This window comes from Grampus griseus, assembly GCF_964374135.1.
Source record: "Grampus griseus genome assembly, chromosome: 12".
Taxonomy (NCBI): domain Eukaryota; kingdom Metazoa; phylum Chordata; class Mammalia; order Artiodactyla; family Delphinidae; genus Grampus; species Grampus griseus.
This window is the reverse complement of record NC_139006.1, coordinates 75,620,829-75,638,749: the sequence shown is the minus strand read 5'-3', so window position 1 is coordinate 75,638,749 and position 17,921 is coordinate 75,620,829. Positions and strand designations below refer to the sequence as shown.

The following is a 17,921-nucleotide window of genomic DNA, read 5'->3' as shown; positions in this document are numbered from 1 at the left end:
TGCTTGCTCACAAGGTGGACTTGAAATGGATTCTTATCATTGTAGGAAACAGCAGAGGTAGAGCTCTCATGGAAGTTATAAACACTTTAAAAGAAAATCACTAAAATGTTGGGCTGGTTCATGTTCACAGGCAGCGAGGGTCATGATACAGATCGTGTTGATTTCTATATTTGCACCAGTAATCTAAATTTAAACTTAGTCTTGGGCATCCTTTGAGCAAACCAGATGCCGAAAGCAGACCAGGGAATGACAGCCCAGAATAAGGGTGTTGTCAGGGCTGGCGAGCATGTTGCAATGACACAATGTGTTTTCTTTTCTAATTTTTGTTACCTCCAGCTTTGACCACCTCTTCTTAATATGAAAAATAAAAATTAATATTAAAATATTTTAAATGTTAACATTTTTTAAAACAAGGCAAAAAGACACTGACAAAAGAACAGACTGTTACTTCTCCATTTGAAAGGAATAGGGTTGCTGGATGTACATATTTAAATTGGATTTATTCCTAATGTCATTTGCTCTGGCTTAAAAATTTTTAGAATGAAAGGTGTTATCCAAAATTCCCTCCTGAATTATTAAATTTTCTATTTATGAAGAATACATATACATTAAAATTTTAAGGACAGAGTGATTTTGAAAATATGTTGTGTTCTATCTTTATCTTTTTGATAGATTATAAAGAAAATAAAACATAAAAATTCACTTTTCTTCTAGAAATAATCTAAATGATTTTACAAAATCATCACTGTTGGGAACAAAAGAAACATTCTCCTTTAGACTGGTGTTAGCTTTTCTTTCCTAACATGGCACCTTAATCGTTTTGATGACATTATGTAACCATTGTTTTCAATCAGAAAAAGGTTATAAACCAAGTGATACTGACTTTTTATAATTGCCTACTTAATAATGCACTACCAATGCTAAAACAATTTTTCCAGTGATGAAATGTAAAAAGGACTCAAGTATGTAATACATTTTTAATGGTTATGAATTCACATTTAATTACAATTAGTGTACAATTAGTGACATCTTAAATTGAGTTTGGAAAAGGTTATTTCACCCAGTGAAAAAGTGCAATTAAGATTTTCTTTACCTAGACTAGGAAAACGACCTTTATTTTATTAAGACAGTTGAGATTTCAATATAAAATTAACTTTAGTGAATTTTAAAAATGTTCTTTATGTTTATTCATTTGGGTTTATTGTATTTTATTTCTGATGTTGTATCTGTAATTGTATGTGCCCATGTTTAAACATCCAATAAGGCTCATTTATTGTCATTAATGTTTATAAAAAAGCCAAGCAAATTAATGTGATCATTATCAACTTAATTCAGAAGTTACATTTTTCCTAGAATACTAGGTATCAAAAAAAGATTTAGGTAAGTAAAGCCATTGAAACAAATGTTGGAGGTTATCTTAGTTTTTGAAAAATCTATGAATTGAAAATTCCCTGATTTCTATGCACAAAATTTTTATTTTTAACTATATGAGAACTAATTTTTTATATTCAATATAGGTTATAAATAATCTTTTTATAAATAATCTTGTTAAACAGATTTCCAGTTATTCAAGGCTTGGTCACATTACTGTTGACCTTCCCTCCAAGTCATTTTGTTGGATACCTGTTACTCTTTATCCTGGGAGTTGAAGTATTAGTAAGTAATTTACCACGTTACCACATTTTCAGGTCTCTTTCATACACATGTAACTCCTTTGAAATGACCTCATTTTCCCTTTCTTCTTTGGATTGCATTACTAGGTTCTCAGTTTTTTCTACCGCTATATGCTTACAGCTGGACTCATTGCATTTGCAGGTTGGCCATTTATCACTCCACTGTGGACTCGAGCAAAGGTATAAGTACTCACTTTGAAATTAGGCAGATTCATAGCGGCTTTGTTTTGATATGCGTTTAACTCAGGGAATTATTCATTTTTTTAAGAACAGGGTAGAATGTGACCTTACATAAAGATCCTGACCCTTTTGACAGGAGGACTGAAGTTGACTTTAAGGTTTCAGTGATTCATGCAGACTTTCATATCAAAGTGAACTGGTCTTGTGGTGATTGAAATACTCAAGAAGCAGAGCTGATTTGTCCTTCTCTGAAGCACTTCCTAGATTCCTTTAGGCTCAAATATCTAAATGCCACAGAGGAACTGCCCAGAGCAGTGCAGTGGCATGAGAGGCCACACTCTGGACTCAAGTCAGAGGAGTCACCTCCCTCCTGGTCTGGAGCCACCTCAGTTTTTCTCTGGAGAAGTATTTATTCATGATAGATTATTTTAAAGTATAATTACTCCTGATTTTCTGCCTTTAACTAGGTAGGTAATTACAGTGTGCTTCTACAAAGAATACTCTCATGTTTTCATTTTGATACTTTTTGGTGGAGGTAGCAGGAAGATAGAAATACCTTCTTTCTACTCTATGAGAACCTACAAAATTTTCCAGTTAATGGGACTATTGACAATTTTTTGTCTTAATCTAATTACAGAAGTATTTTTACTTATTTCCCTCCTGGGCACAATCATTTGATTATGATTGCAGGCCAGCTTTCTTAAAGATGTCATCAATATACGGTAGAACATAAATTGAATGAAGTGCTTGCTTTGAAACAGCAGACCTGAGTCTAAATCCTGGCTGCTTCATTTACTAGTAATAGATCTGGTGCTACTTACACTTTGACATCTCTGAGCTCAGTTTCCTCATCTGAAATACTGTGAATAATACAGCCTACCTATTGAGGTTATTGTGAGAATTAAATGAGATAATGCCTATATCAAACCTAATATAGTGCCTACTGTATAACAGATCCTTCACAAATAGTAACTATATTACTTTTTAAAGTAAACAGATGTAAAGCTTTGAATTTTCCTTTTAGTTTCACAGCCATGTAGTCTGTGAAACACTGAAGACAGTTTTTGTACCATAATGTCTAAAGATAACTTTTTTCTTTATTTTAGAGCACCTCGCTGAGTTGGATTTTCTTCTGTTTGCTCCTGGCAGTGTTCCCACTTATGCCTGTTGTAGGACGAAAGCCAAATATCTTTCTAGTGTATGCACCATATTTTAACTTATTTTCTTTTTAATGCAATTGTTTTTCTCAATCAACACTATGAAATATGAACCAAGTCTTGGCCATGAGTTTAAAATCATGTGAACAAACTAGAAGTTAAAATACTAAATACTATCAAACCATTAGTCATAATTTTGGCTCAGGCTCTGAGAGGCATTAAAACTCCCTGAAGATGCTTCTGGACCTTTGTAAAAAGTGAAATTGTGCCAGTGATAACTTAAGAATTTTTTAAAGGTCTAGAAGCCTTTGTATGTTTTATATATTGGGAGATCAGTAAACGGTTTCACATGAAAAAATGTTCTGTTGCCAAAATTAAAAGGTCTAAAAGCCACTGATGATTGATGCAATCTCTCTTTTCCTTTGATCATGTCCACATTTTAAATGTCTGAGAAAAATGAAATTCTCTTCTATTCTGAATGTAAAGATCTCCATGGGAGGAAACTCTCTGTACCTTGACAGCTTTCTTATGTTTAATCACTTAAGCTGTTAGAAAATTCTATATACCTTACCTGAATTCTCCATGCTGCTGTTATATTTATTTCTCCTCAGTATATCCCAAGCAAATCTTTAAAATAATTGGTTACATTTGTTTTTAACTTTAAAGTTATTATCATGTAATCTGATGGCTGTGTGTGTGTGTGTGTGTGTGTGTGTGTGTGTGCAGGCGCTTGGCAAATTAAATGATCACTATTTCATTTAACATTTCCTTTCTTATTTTCTAATCATGTAATCATCTTTGTTACTTTCTTTTGAACTTTGTGTAACCAACTTTTTAGCGTTCTAACCCCATCTTTAATAGATGAGGTTATATCTTTTGAAGGAAAATTAACTCAATATTTTTTTAAAGTATGTGTTCATTTTAAAGTACCTATAAATTATATACATTTTATCTCATTTCTGTAAGAATAACAATATGGACTAGATCAGAAATTATTCCAGGAAGTCAATTTATTAGCAGAGCTCAAAAAATTGTATTGAATTCTAAGACTTTTATCTAAGCCATACTTTATTAGTTCTAAGTGAAAACATTTTGCAGCTGTCATAAACTGTAAACAGCATGTGCAAAGATGAAGTCAAACATTTTATTTTTTGCTTCCCACTACTCTGTGAGCTCTTCTCTTGTCTCTATAAAGCCGCTTTCCCTCCTTTCATTGGCCTCTACCCATCTGTCCTGCTCAAGCACTATTGACATATTTGAACAGGACTTATGCTAAAAGGAAAAGAAATTATATAAATGGTCTTCATAGAAAATTTTCACTTTATCTATTCCAGTAAAGATTAATTCAGGAAGTAAACTTGTTAAACCATGAGAAATCTAATTTGTATTTTTAAAAATTATGTTGTTTCCCCTCTTAATTTAAATTCCTCAGTGCTTCAAGTTTCCCAGTAGCTATATTTGCAACTTCTTCATTTTGCCTCCTGGTTTATGGAGAAATTGCTACTCTCCATTTGATCTCTCACCTCATCTCTCTTCTTTAGAAAATTACAAAGATAGATATGTGAAATATTTAAGGATAAATTAAAAGAAAGAGCAAAAATTTATATAACATAGCTATAATATTCTGAGGTAAAAACATATTTGCCAATTAATTGAAATACCAAATTATTTTTTTAAGAGGGTATGGGGGAGAAAAACAAAGAATCTTAATCATACACGGTTGTTTTTCATAAGATTTAATTAACTTTTCCCTCATGATTCTTAAAGAGAATATTAGAAGAATCAAAACAAAAGCAAAAACAAGCATTTTCCTGGGAGTTCCTGCTTCACGTTCTCTATAACCCTGCCTTTTGCTCCTTCTTATTTCTCTTAAACCAACTCCTTTTCACATAGTTCTATTATATTACTGGGTTCCAGATTCTATCCTCAATATAATTTCAGTCGTCCTGTGTTACTTGGATTTTTAGGAGGTGAGAAATAGAACTCAATAGTAATAGTACAGTATTTCCTTGATGTTAGTCTCCTTCGATTTCAGGAACCATACTGTATCTGGTGTTCTTGAAAAAGTGGAATTTGTTGTTTCATTACTGTACCAATGCCTCACCCACATGCTACTTTTGTGGCCCCTCTTCCATCCTTCCCTTAGCCAGAAACAGCTGTGAAAAGCACCAACGTCAGTGATAGAGAGGAACAATTTGTGGATTATAAATGTAGATTTTCCTTTGTGTATGAGTAGGTGCTCATAGTCAGAAAATGTGTGGTGTAGATACTGATATATTTGTATAGCTATCTTTTATATTGTTTTCTGTAAATTTGTCCAAGTCAAGCTGAGAATTATGGTATGCGTAAATGTTAAAAAAATCAAATTATGGAAATAAGATGAAGATACTTAAAAAATTGTGTGAAAAGTTACAAATAACACCATCCCCACAGGATCTTTATTCTAAGATTTTTATTCTTCTTACACCTGTGTATTCATTTTGTTACTTCATCTTGATTAAGCAAATGATTGAGAGGTTCTATATTAAAGTAAAATATCTAATATTTTCATGTGATATATATTCTATAAATGTCTTAAGAAAATTTGAAATTGTGAATTGTGTTTTAAAACAGAGTGGGTGCAGGCTTGCTGGTTCTTCTGCTATCCCTGTTTGTTGTAACATCTGTCTTAAAAAGAAAAGATAGTCTTGTAAGTGAAGAGCTGGTGTTACATCTATTACAGGTCAGTTACAGATTTTCAACACTACGTTATACAAATGATACACTAAAATGTATCTTACAGTTGTATTTAATTATATTGTTCTTAAGATGCCATCCTGTTTTTTTAACCTCAATACCAGCTGAGAAGAGTTTTCTGTTTAAGATATTATATGGAAATATGTTCTCTAAAAGGTATGAAATAGCAAAAAGGTCAACAGAGCCCCCCCCCCCAAAACGCCTAGATAGCAGAGATTAAGGAGATATAAGAAGTATTGTCCAAAGAGTTGAACTGAAAAAGACTTCCTCTGGTCTGAGATTCTGTGGTGTTCTAGTTTGGGTCAGGAAAAAAGTAAGCTCTTTGAAGTGAAAGCAGCCGCTTAGTATGTTTACAAGAAAATTAGTTTAAGACTTCAGATGACATACTAGGAGAAAATAAACATCACCTTGGTTGGTGGTTTTGGAGTGGTGAAAAGAACTTTGAACTTGACATTTCAAAATTGAGTCAATTCCCAGTTATGCTTTGTACTAGATGTGTGATTTTCAGTAATAGAACTTGTCTGTTTGTTTTTAATCTGTAAAGATAATATCCAGTAGGGTTGTAAGAGATTATATGATGTCATATTCTGTAAAATGATAGCTTTTTTGTAGATAAGAGTAGAAACCACTTTTTTTTCCCTTTTCAACAATAAACAATAAACCACATCTAGAACACTGAGAAAAAAACTTATTTAAGTCTCCTCAAAAAATTTACTCAGAACAAAGCTGGGATAATAGTATTTCCAAGAACACTCAAAAATTAAAATATACAACACTTAAAAGATGTTAACTCGTTCTCGGAGAACAACAGAGAACATATAAAAAGAGAAGTATTTTTGTCAAAGATCCTATCAAGCTATTGAAGCGCATCTTTTTTTTTTTTGCGGTACGCGGGCCTCTCACTGTTGTGGCCTCTCCCGTTGCGGAGCACAGGTTCCGGACGCGCAGACTCAGCGGCCATGGCTCACGGGCCCAGCCACTCTGCGGCATGTGGGATCTTCCCGGACCGGGGCACGAACCCGTGTCCCCTGCATCGGCAGGTGGACTCTCAACCACTGTGCCACAAGGGAAGCCCTACTGAAGTGTATCTTTTCATTTTAAATGGTATACCAACTGATTTTACACTAAACCATAGTAGCTTTGAAAAAATTCACCTGTAATACTGAATACTTTGACGAAGTGTTTCTGAACCTTATCTGTAGGAGCAAAGAATACCATGTTAAAATTCTTATGGACTTTGTGAGAAATACCCCTAAGTATAAAGTAATTCCTTCTTACCTTAACCTATTAATTTTCATTCATTCCTCTATTGTGTACCATATATATATTTTTATGATTCTAAGATTTGTCTTCTCACATTTTAATGTATCTAAAATGAGAATGTGTCTTACATTTGAAAGGATCCTAGAATTGTGTCATAGATTTATTGACAGCAATTCTTCCTTCTTCATTCACTGAAAATATGAGTAAATTAAATGTATCTCTAGGATTTGGTGATCAGGTTGCTAATCTGATCTTTAAGAGAGTTTACTTTGTTCATAGCCATAATTTAGCTTATTTCTTAAACTGGCTATTAATCCGCTAATTCAGGGGTTGGCAGACATTTTTCTGACATGCTAGATTGTACATGTTTTAGGCTTGTGGGGCATATGGAGTCTGTTGTCACTTTTCAGCTTACCATTGTAGGGCAAAGGGAGCTGTAGACAACATGTGAATGAATGAGAGTGACCATGTTCCAATAAAATAATATTTCTAAAAGCAACTCTACACTAGTTTGTCTATATTCCCTAAAGAATATTGTACTCCTTGTATTCCCAGTACCAGTGAAAACTCAGGCCACAGATATGTATTGGATGAATAAATAGATATGACTGTTAGTGAGGGCCAGAGGTGGAAGACACTCAGCCATATATGCCAAGCTATATACATTTCACTCTCTGCACTTCCATGATTTAAGAAAACTTCAAGATTAATAACAAATATTTCTAAGTAAAAACAGTGTGATAATGTATGCCAAAATACTCCTGAAAGTGTAAAACACCTCATTCATGCTTGTGAAGGAGGGCTTTTGCTTAGTACAAGAATTCTGACTGTTGGTTTTAGCCACAAGAAGGTGAGCTGGTCCAATTTCAATAACATTTTGGCCAGATTCCAGTTGTTCAAGCACTTTTCTAAGTATTCTTTCTAATATATAAATTAGTCACTCACCACCTTCTCTTTTATTTACGTCCTCTGTGTTTGTTGTTTTCAGATGCTAAGCACGGTGCTTTCCATTTGTGTTGTGTATGGCACTCATAATAGTCTACTCAAGAAACAAGGACTGCCACTTATTAATCAGGTTGTTAGCTGGATAATATTAGGTAAGAGGTCAATCAAATCAAATGAGATAACTTTCCATCAAGTTACATCTTAAAATTATCCACTTACATCTGTATCATTGCTGTTGAAACAAATAATTTTGTTATGGGAAAATAATAATAACAAGCTATTATTTCTGTCTCTTGTTGGAAGTTGACAAAGAAAATTAGAACTTTTGTGAGCATTCATGTGTTATTAAGAATTACTTGATAGAATATTTATGACTTGATAATGAAGCTGTATATTTATTCGCACCTGATAGAAAGTGCTTCCAGAAGAGAAGAGGGTTTTGTGAAGAGATTCCTTTGCTGAAATTTCATGTCAATTCATAAATTCTCAGTTCTTACACAGGCACTAGGAAGCAATTCAATTTTATCTGTATTTCCCTTGCTTAAAATAACATTGATTAGTCACCTCCCAACACATTACACATTTTATAAAGCTGATTATACATTTTTTTTTTTTTTTTGGTATGCGGGCCTCTCACTGTTGTGGCCTCTCCCGTTGCGGAGCACAGGCTCCGGACGCACAGTCTCAGCGGCCATGGCTCACGGGCCCAGCCGCTCCACAGCATGTGAGATCTTCCCGGACCGGGGCACGAACCCGCGTCCCCTGAATCGGCAGGCGGACTCTCAACCACTGCGCCACCAGGGAAGCCCCTGATTATACATTTTAAAACGTATTCCTCTATAGTTCTTTTAAGAATGTGCGTGTGGAGCAAACATGTCATTTAAGGACTTAGCCTTTTCCTTCCAACTGGAAAACAGGAGCAAACTTTAAGTCCATGTTTTTCATTAAAAAAAGGAAAAAGTGGGCTTCCCTGGTGGCGCAGTGGTTGAGAATCTGCCTGCCAATGCAGGGGACACGGGTTCGAGCCCTGGTCTGGGAAGATCCCACATGCCACGGAGCAACTAGGCCTGTGAGCCACAACTACTGAGCCTGTGCGTCTGGAGCTTGTGCTCCACAACAAGAGAGGCCACGACAGTGAGAGGCCTGCGCACTGCGATGAGGAGTGGCCGCCGCTTGCCACAACTAGAGAAAGCCCTTGCACAGAAACGAAGACCCAACACAGCCAAAATTAAATAGATAAATTAATTAATTAATTAATTTAAAAGAAAAAAGAAGTAAAGCGAACCAAGTAAAATTCACTTAAAAAAAGTTTGTAATGCCTATGAATGATATGATGTGCAATTTAACATTTATTTATTTATAAATGATTTTTGTTCATTATTAAAAAAAGATCTTTGGATGGAACTTTATCTTAAAAAGACGATTAAGGGATAGGAGTATTTGTCCTTGGATTGCTCTTAAAATCCAAGCAGAGGCTTAAAACTACAACAGGAAACAGACATGTATCTCCTAAAGTTTTGATTTGCTCATTTTCTAAACACCTTGGTCATTGTATAAGTGGAAGTTACTCTTGGACAATAACTGTTCTTGTATATATAACTTTATTTTCACTGTGTAAACTTCATTTCATTATGGGCATTATGTAGGCCTTCCCTTTTAAATTATCTTGATTACTAAAGTTACTATTTACATTCATTCTGCATGACAATAGCAGCGACTGCTCTTTCATTTAAAAAATAAATATGTTTAGTTTGTACTATGTTCTGGCACTATTCTGTTCTCTGAGAATAATAAATATGGAACAAGTCCCTGCCCTCCTGGAGCTTATATTCTGCAGGGCTGGGTGGTGGGGCTAGTAATCTAGCGGGGTATCTATATGTAATTGTCTCTCATATGACATGTTAGTTCTCAAATCCACAGAAAAATCAAAAATTATGAATGGCAACGGTGACATTAAAGGGAAGTCTTTTTATTTTCCTGCATAACTCCAAAAATATGTGGTGTATATAACACACACCAGCATATAAACAATATATCACCTAGGGATAAACCACATGACAGAGAAGCAAAGAAAACAGAATTTGTGTTCATATTATTATATCTCATTTTTAAACATCTAAAACGTCTAAAAAGGTGAAAAAAAGAGAAATTTCCCAGAATTACAGAAAGTCATCCTCTACTTCATGTTCTTGTCCATCTGTGATTATGAGTATGTATGTATAAAATTTTTTAAACATCATATTCAATATTTTTATCTATTCTACCATCCTTATATTAATTTTTCAGTTGACTTAATAATATCCTTTATGGTATTTTCCCTTTGTTTGTCTTTTATGACATTGACATTTTTGAAGAATATAGCCAATTAACTCTGGGAAAACTTACATTTTACCCATGAGTTACGCTGAGACATTCTAACCAAGAACAAGGGATGTTCTTTCACTTGTTCAAGTCTACCTCTGTGCCTTTAAAAGCAGTCTTCATAGTTTTCTTCATATAGGCTGGGAATATTTCTTGTTAAATATATTCCTAAGTATTTTATCTTTTTTGTTGCTATTATAAATGAGCTTTTCTCATTCATTGTATCTTCTAATTTTTTTTTTTGAGTATAAGATGCTATTGATTTTTGCATGTTAATTTTATATCCTACTTCTTTACTGAATTTTCCTTTCTTGAGTTAGGTTTATCATTGACTCTCTAGGTAGAATTTTCCAAGTATACCATCATGTAATTTACAAATACAGATATGTATTTCCCCCTTCCTGTTCTTATTCCTCTCTTTTCTTTCATTTACTCGCATTGGCTAATACCTACAGAACAATATTAAATAGTAGAGATAGTGAACTTCCTTGAGTTTTTTCCTGATCTTAGTGGGAGTGTCTCTGGAGTCCCCCCATTTAAGACAAATGCTGGCTTTAGGACTGAGGTATATATATTTATCATGTTAAAGAAAGTACATGCTCTCCTGTTTTATTTAGGGTTTTTATTAAGAATGGATGTTGAATTTTGTCAAAGACATTTTCAACATCTATGGAGATAATAATATGTTTTTTTTTCCCTAGACCTGTTAATATGGTGAATAATACTAATAGATTTCCAGTATTGAGCCATTCTTGCATTTCTGATATAAACTCCTAAGACACATTTGATTATAATGTATTATTTTCTCAATGTAGCGTTGGAGTTCATTTGCTACTATTTTCCCATCAGTATTCATAAATGATATTGTTCTTTAATTTTCTTTGGTGTTCTAAATTTATCAGGCTTAGTTATCAATGTTATATTTGCTACATAAAAAGAATTGTTTCTCTTTAATTTCTATACTCTGAAACAATTTATGTAGCACTGGGACTATCTGTTCTGTAAAGTCCTGAAAGAATTCCCCTGTGAAACTATCTGAATTTAGTCCTTTTTTGTTGGGTAGTCCCCTGATAACTTTGTATTTCTCTATGAAATTGGTCTGTTTAAGCTTTTTATCTCTACTGCAGTTAGTTTGGAAAGCTATATTTGCTTAAGGAATTTTCTGTTTCTTCTAGATTTTCAAATTTATTCATATAGAGGGATGCAAAGTAATCTCTTATGATTTTTAAAAATTCCTTCTGTATCATTAGTCATTTCCCTCATAATTTATTTTGTATATTTGCACTTTCTTCCTTTTCTTTGATTAACTTAGCTAGTGGTTTGTCCTTTTTGTTTATTTTCTCAAAGAACATGGATTTTGATTTACTAATTTGATCTACTGTTCTTCTGTTCAATACCTCATTAATTTTTGCTTTATCTTTAATTTCTAGTTTTATTACATTGTGTCTGAGAGTATTTTTTGTATTATTTTTACCTTATAGGACCTACTGATATTTTCCTTGTGCACTAGTGTATATGATTAACATTAGCATCCCATAGGTTTTAGTATGTTGTGTTTCCATTTTCATTTGTTGAAATATCTTTTTATTTCCCTTTTAATTTCTTTTTTGATCCATTAGTTGTTCAGGAGTATGTTGTTTAATTTCCACATATTTGTAGATTTTTCAGCTTTCTCTTGTTGTGATTTCTAGTTTTATACCATTATAGTCAGTAAAGATACTTGAAATGATTTCAGTCTTATTAAATTTGCTAAGACTTGTTTTGTGATCTATTATATGATCTATCCTGGAGAATGTTCCATGCACAGAATGTGTTCTGCTGCTACTAGTTGGAATGTTATATAAATTTTTGTTAGATCCATTTGGTCTAATGTATGGTTCAAGTCTAATGTTTCCTTGTTGATTTTCTCTCTGGATGATCTATCCCTTTCTGAAAGTGGAATATTGAAGTCTCCTATTATTATTGTATTCTTGTCTATTTCTCCCTTCAGATCTATTAGTATTTGCTTAATATATTTAGGGGCTCTGATGTTGGGTGCATATATATTTACAGTTGTTATATCTACCTGATCAGTTGACCCCTTTATCATTATGTAATGACCTTATTTGTCTGTTGTTACCATTTTTTGGCTGAAAGTCTATTTTGTTTGATATAGCTATAGCTACCCTTCACTTTCTTTTGGTTTCTACTTATATAGAATATCTTTTCCATTCCTTCACTTTGAGCCTATGTGTGTCCTTAAATCTGAAGTGAGTCTCTTATAGGCTGGACATATATTTTAAACAAGACTTTTCCTCCTTGGGATTAGGAAAGCATCGGTACTAGAGGATGCCTACCATATGGTGCAAGGCATGAAATAGTTGACTCATAGGTAGGTCAGCAGTATCTCCAGAGGTATCTTCCAGGCACTAATTCACTATAGTCTAGCTCCAGTGAACATTTTTTGCTAATGTGCTGGGATCCCTAAATGGGTTATATGTTATGCAACTGGTTCTAACTTATGTCACTCAGGATGGGGACTCTTATTTCCCTTTTAGCATCTTATCAATCCTTTACACAAAAGTCAAACAAATACAGAAAATACAGGTTGGTAAAACAGGTCTCATTTGAACTGGCTTTTTAAATAAATATTAAAATACTATTTCTTTCTGTTAAAATATATACCAGATGATGATAACGTTACTGGAACTACACATCTGAAAAAAAATCAGAAGCAATTCCTTTAAGATTACTGTAAATATAACTTACATAATCTTAAATCTTGCAGTGACTCAACTTTGAATGAGATTGTCTTTACATTTAACTTATTAGTAGGTGTTGACTAGTAGTAATAATAGCACCTAGCAGTTATTAAGCACTTACTCTATCTCAGGCACTATGCTCAAGGAGCATTTTATAGGTGAAATTGTATTTAAACCTCACAACAACTTTATTCATTTCTACTTAACAGATGGAAATACTGCTTAGGCAGATTAACAAACTTGCCTCATGGTTAAAGAGTTATAAGTAATTCAGCAAGGATGCCCTCCCAAATTATCTGTCTTCATACTTTAGAGCATTTCATTCCACGCATATTGCCATCCTAGCCAGAAGGATTAGGAAATTATGCACATTTTCTTTCCAAAATAAAGATTGGGGAGTTTATGTTTTGCTACCCCCCAATTTATTTGCTCTTCTCCCACTGAAGTAGTTGCTTTCTAATATTGAGAAGAAAGATTACTTCACTTATTTGGATTACTCTTATTACAACTGTCGTGTGTGGTGAAGTCCTTGTCTCCTGTCTCTAATTTTCTAACTGGCACACTACAACTCTCAATGCATACTTTGCAGTGGGAAAACTTGGAGGAGGGAGTGTTTAGGAAAAATCAATTTCTGGGGAGTAAGTTGTCTTTGAACTAAATGTTTAATTAGGAGAAAAGTTGCTGAATCTTGAGTAATTTTTTTTATCATTTACATTAGAAAATGACAAATTATTTAAGAGTTATTACACTGAGCAAGGCTGAATATAAATTGGGAAAATCTGAAAAAAATTGTGGTTAAAATGGTGAAATGTAATTTTAATTAAAAATGTGAAGTTTCAAATTTCTTACAAAAATGAGTAGGGCAAATGTGGCTTCATTTTAAATATCACACAAATAATAAATGCTATAAATGATAATAGAGTATTCAGTGCTTTAAACTCAACATACCCTGTGTCGCTTGTACTAACACTACCCACATGTGTTTTATTGCAGCCTCTTCCTTCGTCATGCCTCTACTGAGTCCTCTGATTCTCTTTGATCGGCTGTTTAGCATTCTTGTTTCCTCAATGTCGACCTACCTACTTCTAAGCACAGGGTATAAACTGTTTTTAAATTTTAATTTTTAGTAGCAAGTTTTAAATGACATATTGACATTTCTCTGAGTACTTAACCTCTGGAAATGAAAAATACGTGAATCTTGAGGAATAAATTATTTTTCCTCTGTAAAAACTGTATGTGACTTGATCTGTAATCTTCAGTTTTCTTTTTCTTATCATTTTCACAGTATTGCCTGTAGTCTTTGTGTTTCTGTTTATTTCCTGAAGTTGCTTAAATATTGCTTACCTACAGTGTTAGAGAGTTCTGATAGATTGTGGAGGAATTTTAAGTCTCAAACAATGACTTATAAGAATTTTAGTCTTTGTTGCATTCCTTTCATGCACTTTAAATTATGTTTTGATTTGTTCATTCTTCTTTGAGTATAATATTTTATTTTTACTCCTACATATGTCATAGTCCAGATATTCCTTTTGATTCAGAAACCTTTTAGAATATTTTCCCAAAAGGTAAACTGTTAAAAAGTTAAACATTTTCATTGAAGATTAGAATTTTCTTGTAAAACAAAACCAAAAAAGAACAGCTTGATTTGGGTTGGATTCTGAAGCATTCTCTAGAAATCAGTGAGAACGATGACATACTCTCCCATCTACTTTGAAGAAAAGAGTTCTTCACTTGCTTTTGAATTTTATTTCATCTTTACTTAAATCTTCATGAGGGTGAGAAATATGCACTTTATAATAAACACTGAATAGAGCAGACAAATCGAATAACCACCACTTAGACAGTTTCAAAATTTGGTCCAAATATAGGATCTTTATCCCAATTAGAATAAACCTAGGGATTTACATTGTGCACATTTAAGCACATTTAAGTTAAGAAATCTAAAAAGTGAAAAATCACGCCTAAAGTCAGAATAATAAGTATGACCTTATTAACGAATGTATTAAGAAATATATTACCCAACATCAGAAAGTATATTTACCTTTGCAAAAGAAATTAGACAGAGGTAGCCTGAAAAAGCAGTCTAATAATTTCAGTTAGTACATTTTTCAGTGTCAAATCAGTTTTGCAAAACATAGTCCACCTGTTATCATTCCACGTCACTATTTTTGGATGACCTGGAGGGTTCTCCATGTAAATAAGTGAATAGTCAGAATTATAGGATATTTAAAAGAACTGCAGTTTCATTACTTTACAAAAGTACAATAATAGCAATCCTACTTCTAACAATGCACCCTTGATTAAATGAATAAAGAAGATTTATTTTTAGTCAGCATTTAATTATTTTTATGCAGATGGAAGCTATTATAATACTTGAAAATAGTTCTCTTTAGTTGGTTATAAACATTTTCCTCCAAAATTTTGATTATATTATCCCTTTGCTTAACAAAGTATAATACAACCTAAATGTCTTTTCAGCCCTGTTCAATTTGCACAGAGACCAAACTAGCAGATCCTAATTTAGAAAGGTTTTATTATGTACACTCTGAGCCCATGATGACATTTTATTGGTATTTCAGTTTATTAATTCAGATATACAGACTTTATATGAGATATTGGTTCTCTAAAGAAATAAAGTCCCATAAGAAGATTGTCCTTATCAGATTTATTCATCTACATTTTACAAAAATTTTATTTTATAGTTTTTGAAAAGAAGTAAATCTGTAGCACTATTTGTAGAACTATGGAATTTATGTTTTTACATATTAGGAAAGAATAATTTCATATATAAGTGCAAATATTTTAAAAATCATGGGTTTTTTTCTTTGTTTTTTGCTCAGAGAGTACACTTTCTTGATTCAATTAGCCAAGTTTTTTTTCACATTTCTAGTGTCCTGAACACTAGACAGACATACAGTTAGAACAATTAGTGTACCCCAGGTGTATAATAGAGTTGTAAGCTGCTATAAAATATGTACTCTATTTTACAATGTTAGGCAATTACAAAATGCAACAATTAAGTTATCGTAATTTAAGTTGTGAATTATGTGATATAAAGAATGACTAGAGACAGGGTTTGGGTAAGGGAGCTGAACTGGTGCCATCAAGGACTCATGTGGAAATTGAACTAAATTTTCAAGAATGGCTAGGATACAGGCATTCTAATTCTTTCTTTTTCAATTTTTTTTAATCATTGTAAACATAGTATAATCACATTTTGAAGAGTAGGAATAAGGAAGAAAAATCATATATTAACCCTACCCCTCCTATTGATGTTCTGACATATTTCCTTCCAGTCTTAGCTCTGTATTTATCTTTTTAACACAGTATTAATCATAGTCCATGTACTATTTTATATCTTTATTTTCTACTTTGCTGTATCTTATTTTTAATGTTTTTAAATTTTTATTTTATTTTTGTTTATTTATGGTTGTGTTGGGTCTTTGCTGCTGCATGCGGACTTTCTCTAGTTGTATTGAACGGGGACTACTCTTCATTGCGGTGCTCGGGCTTCTCATTGCGGTGGCTTTTCTTGTTGCAGACAGGCTCTAGGGGCATGGGCTTCAGTAGTTGTGGCATGCAGGCTTAGCTGCTCCCTGCATGTGGGATCTTCCCGAACCAGGGATCGAACCCATGTCCCCTGCATTGGCAGGCAGATTCTTAACCAATGCGTCACCAGGGAAGTCCCTCTACTTTATTTTAGAAGCATTTTCCTAGTTGGCTTATAGGCTTCCTAACCATCATTTTTTTTTTTTTTTTTTTTTTTTTTTGCGGTACATGGGCCTCCCACTGTTGTGGCCTCTCCCGTTGCCAAGCACAGGCTCCGGACGCACAGGCTCAGCGGCCATGGCTCACGGGCCCAGCTGCCCCACGGCATGTGGGATCTTCCCGGACCGGGGCACGAACCCGTGTCCCCTGCTTCGGCAGGTGGACTCTCAACCACTGTGCCACCAGGGAAGCCCCGAAACACTTATCTTAAACTAGAGCAGAAAAGGGTTAGGAAAAGCATCTGTCACTGCATTCTCTCATGAACGTTTCTCCTTTGTCCACATTTTAATGTCCACATTGTACGCCAGCCTAAAGATGTACCATACATTATTTAACTAAACTCCCCTGTGGATATTAAGCTGTTTTCTTGTTTTTCTCTTCTGTAAACAATATTGTAACAAACATCTTCAGATGGGAATCATAGTGTATATGTCTGATTATTTTCTCAGGGTGAATTCCTAGAAGTGACATTATTAGATTTATACTATATGAATATTTTTTAGATTCTTGATGCATAGTATTAGATTGCCTTCCAGGAAATGTTTATTCCTAAGTAGAGAGTATGAGAGTTCCTTTTTCATTATACTCTTGTTGACATTTTTTTAATATGGGTAAATATTATGTGACTATGGCATCTGTTTTATAATTTCTGTATCAGTTATCAATATGGTCAGACATTTTTATGGATTTATTGGCTCTTTTTTTGCTTTTTGAGAGGTTTATATTCCCGTATTGCACCCAGTTTTTAAAAAATTTGGGATGTTTGTCTTGCTCTTCTTCTCTGTATATTAATCATTTTAACTCAGGAATTGTCTTTTTACCTTTGTCTTATGCTTTCTTTCTTTTTTGTATATTTCTGTCATTTACCTCATGAATGAATTTTAAATATCTCTACTATTTTAAACATGTAATGATCTCAAGATCTGATAAATTTCAAAAGATGGTGTTAGAGTTGATATTTAAATGTTACTTTCCTTTCCTATTTTCTTCTTCTGGAAAGCCTAAAAAATTTAAATTTTGTGATGTTGTAACTTAGAAGTATTATCAAGATTGTTTTAATTTTGAGAAAGACCTATTAGTATTATAAATTTGCATTT

The 17,921-nt window shown here is 33.4% G+C and overlaps 1 protein-coding gene across 1 annotated transcript in view; it reads left to right on the top strand.

Moving 5' to 3' along the window:
* The window catches only part of PIGN (phosphatidylinositol glycan anchor biosynthesis class N), a 109,481-nt gene that overhangs the window by 52,728 nt on the left and 38,832 nt on the right, over window positions 1–17,921 (top strand). Inside the window, exons 16-21 of the mRNA XM_082667745.1 lie at window positions 1,557–1,656; window positions 1,761–1,853; window positions 2,960–3,051; window positions 5,624–5,732; window positions 7,998–8,106; window positions 14,050–14,152. Coding sequence (XP_082523871.1) covers window positions 1,557–1,656; window positions 1,761–1,853; window positions 2,960–3,051; window positions 5,624–5,732; window positions 7,998–8,106; window positions 14,050–14,152 — 606 coding nt within the window. The remainder of the gene's footprint in view (window positions 1–1,556; window positions 1,657–1,760; window positions 1,854–2,959; window positions 3,052–5,623; window positions 5,733–7,997; window positions 8,107–14,049; window positions 14,153–17,921) is intronic.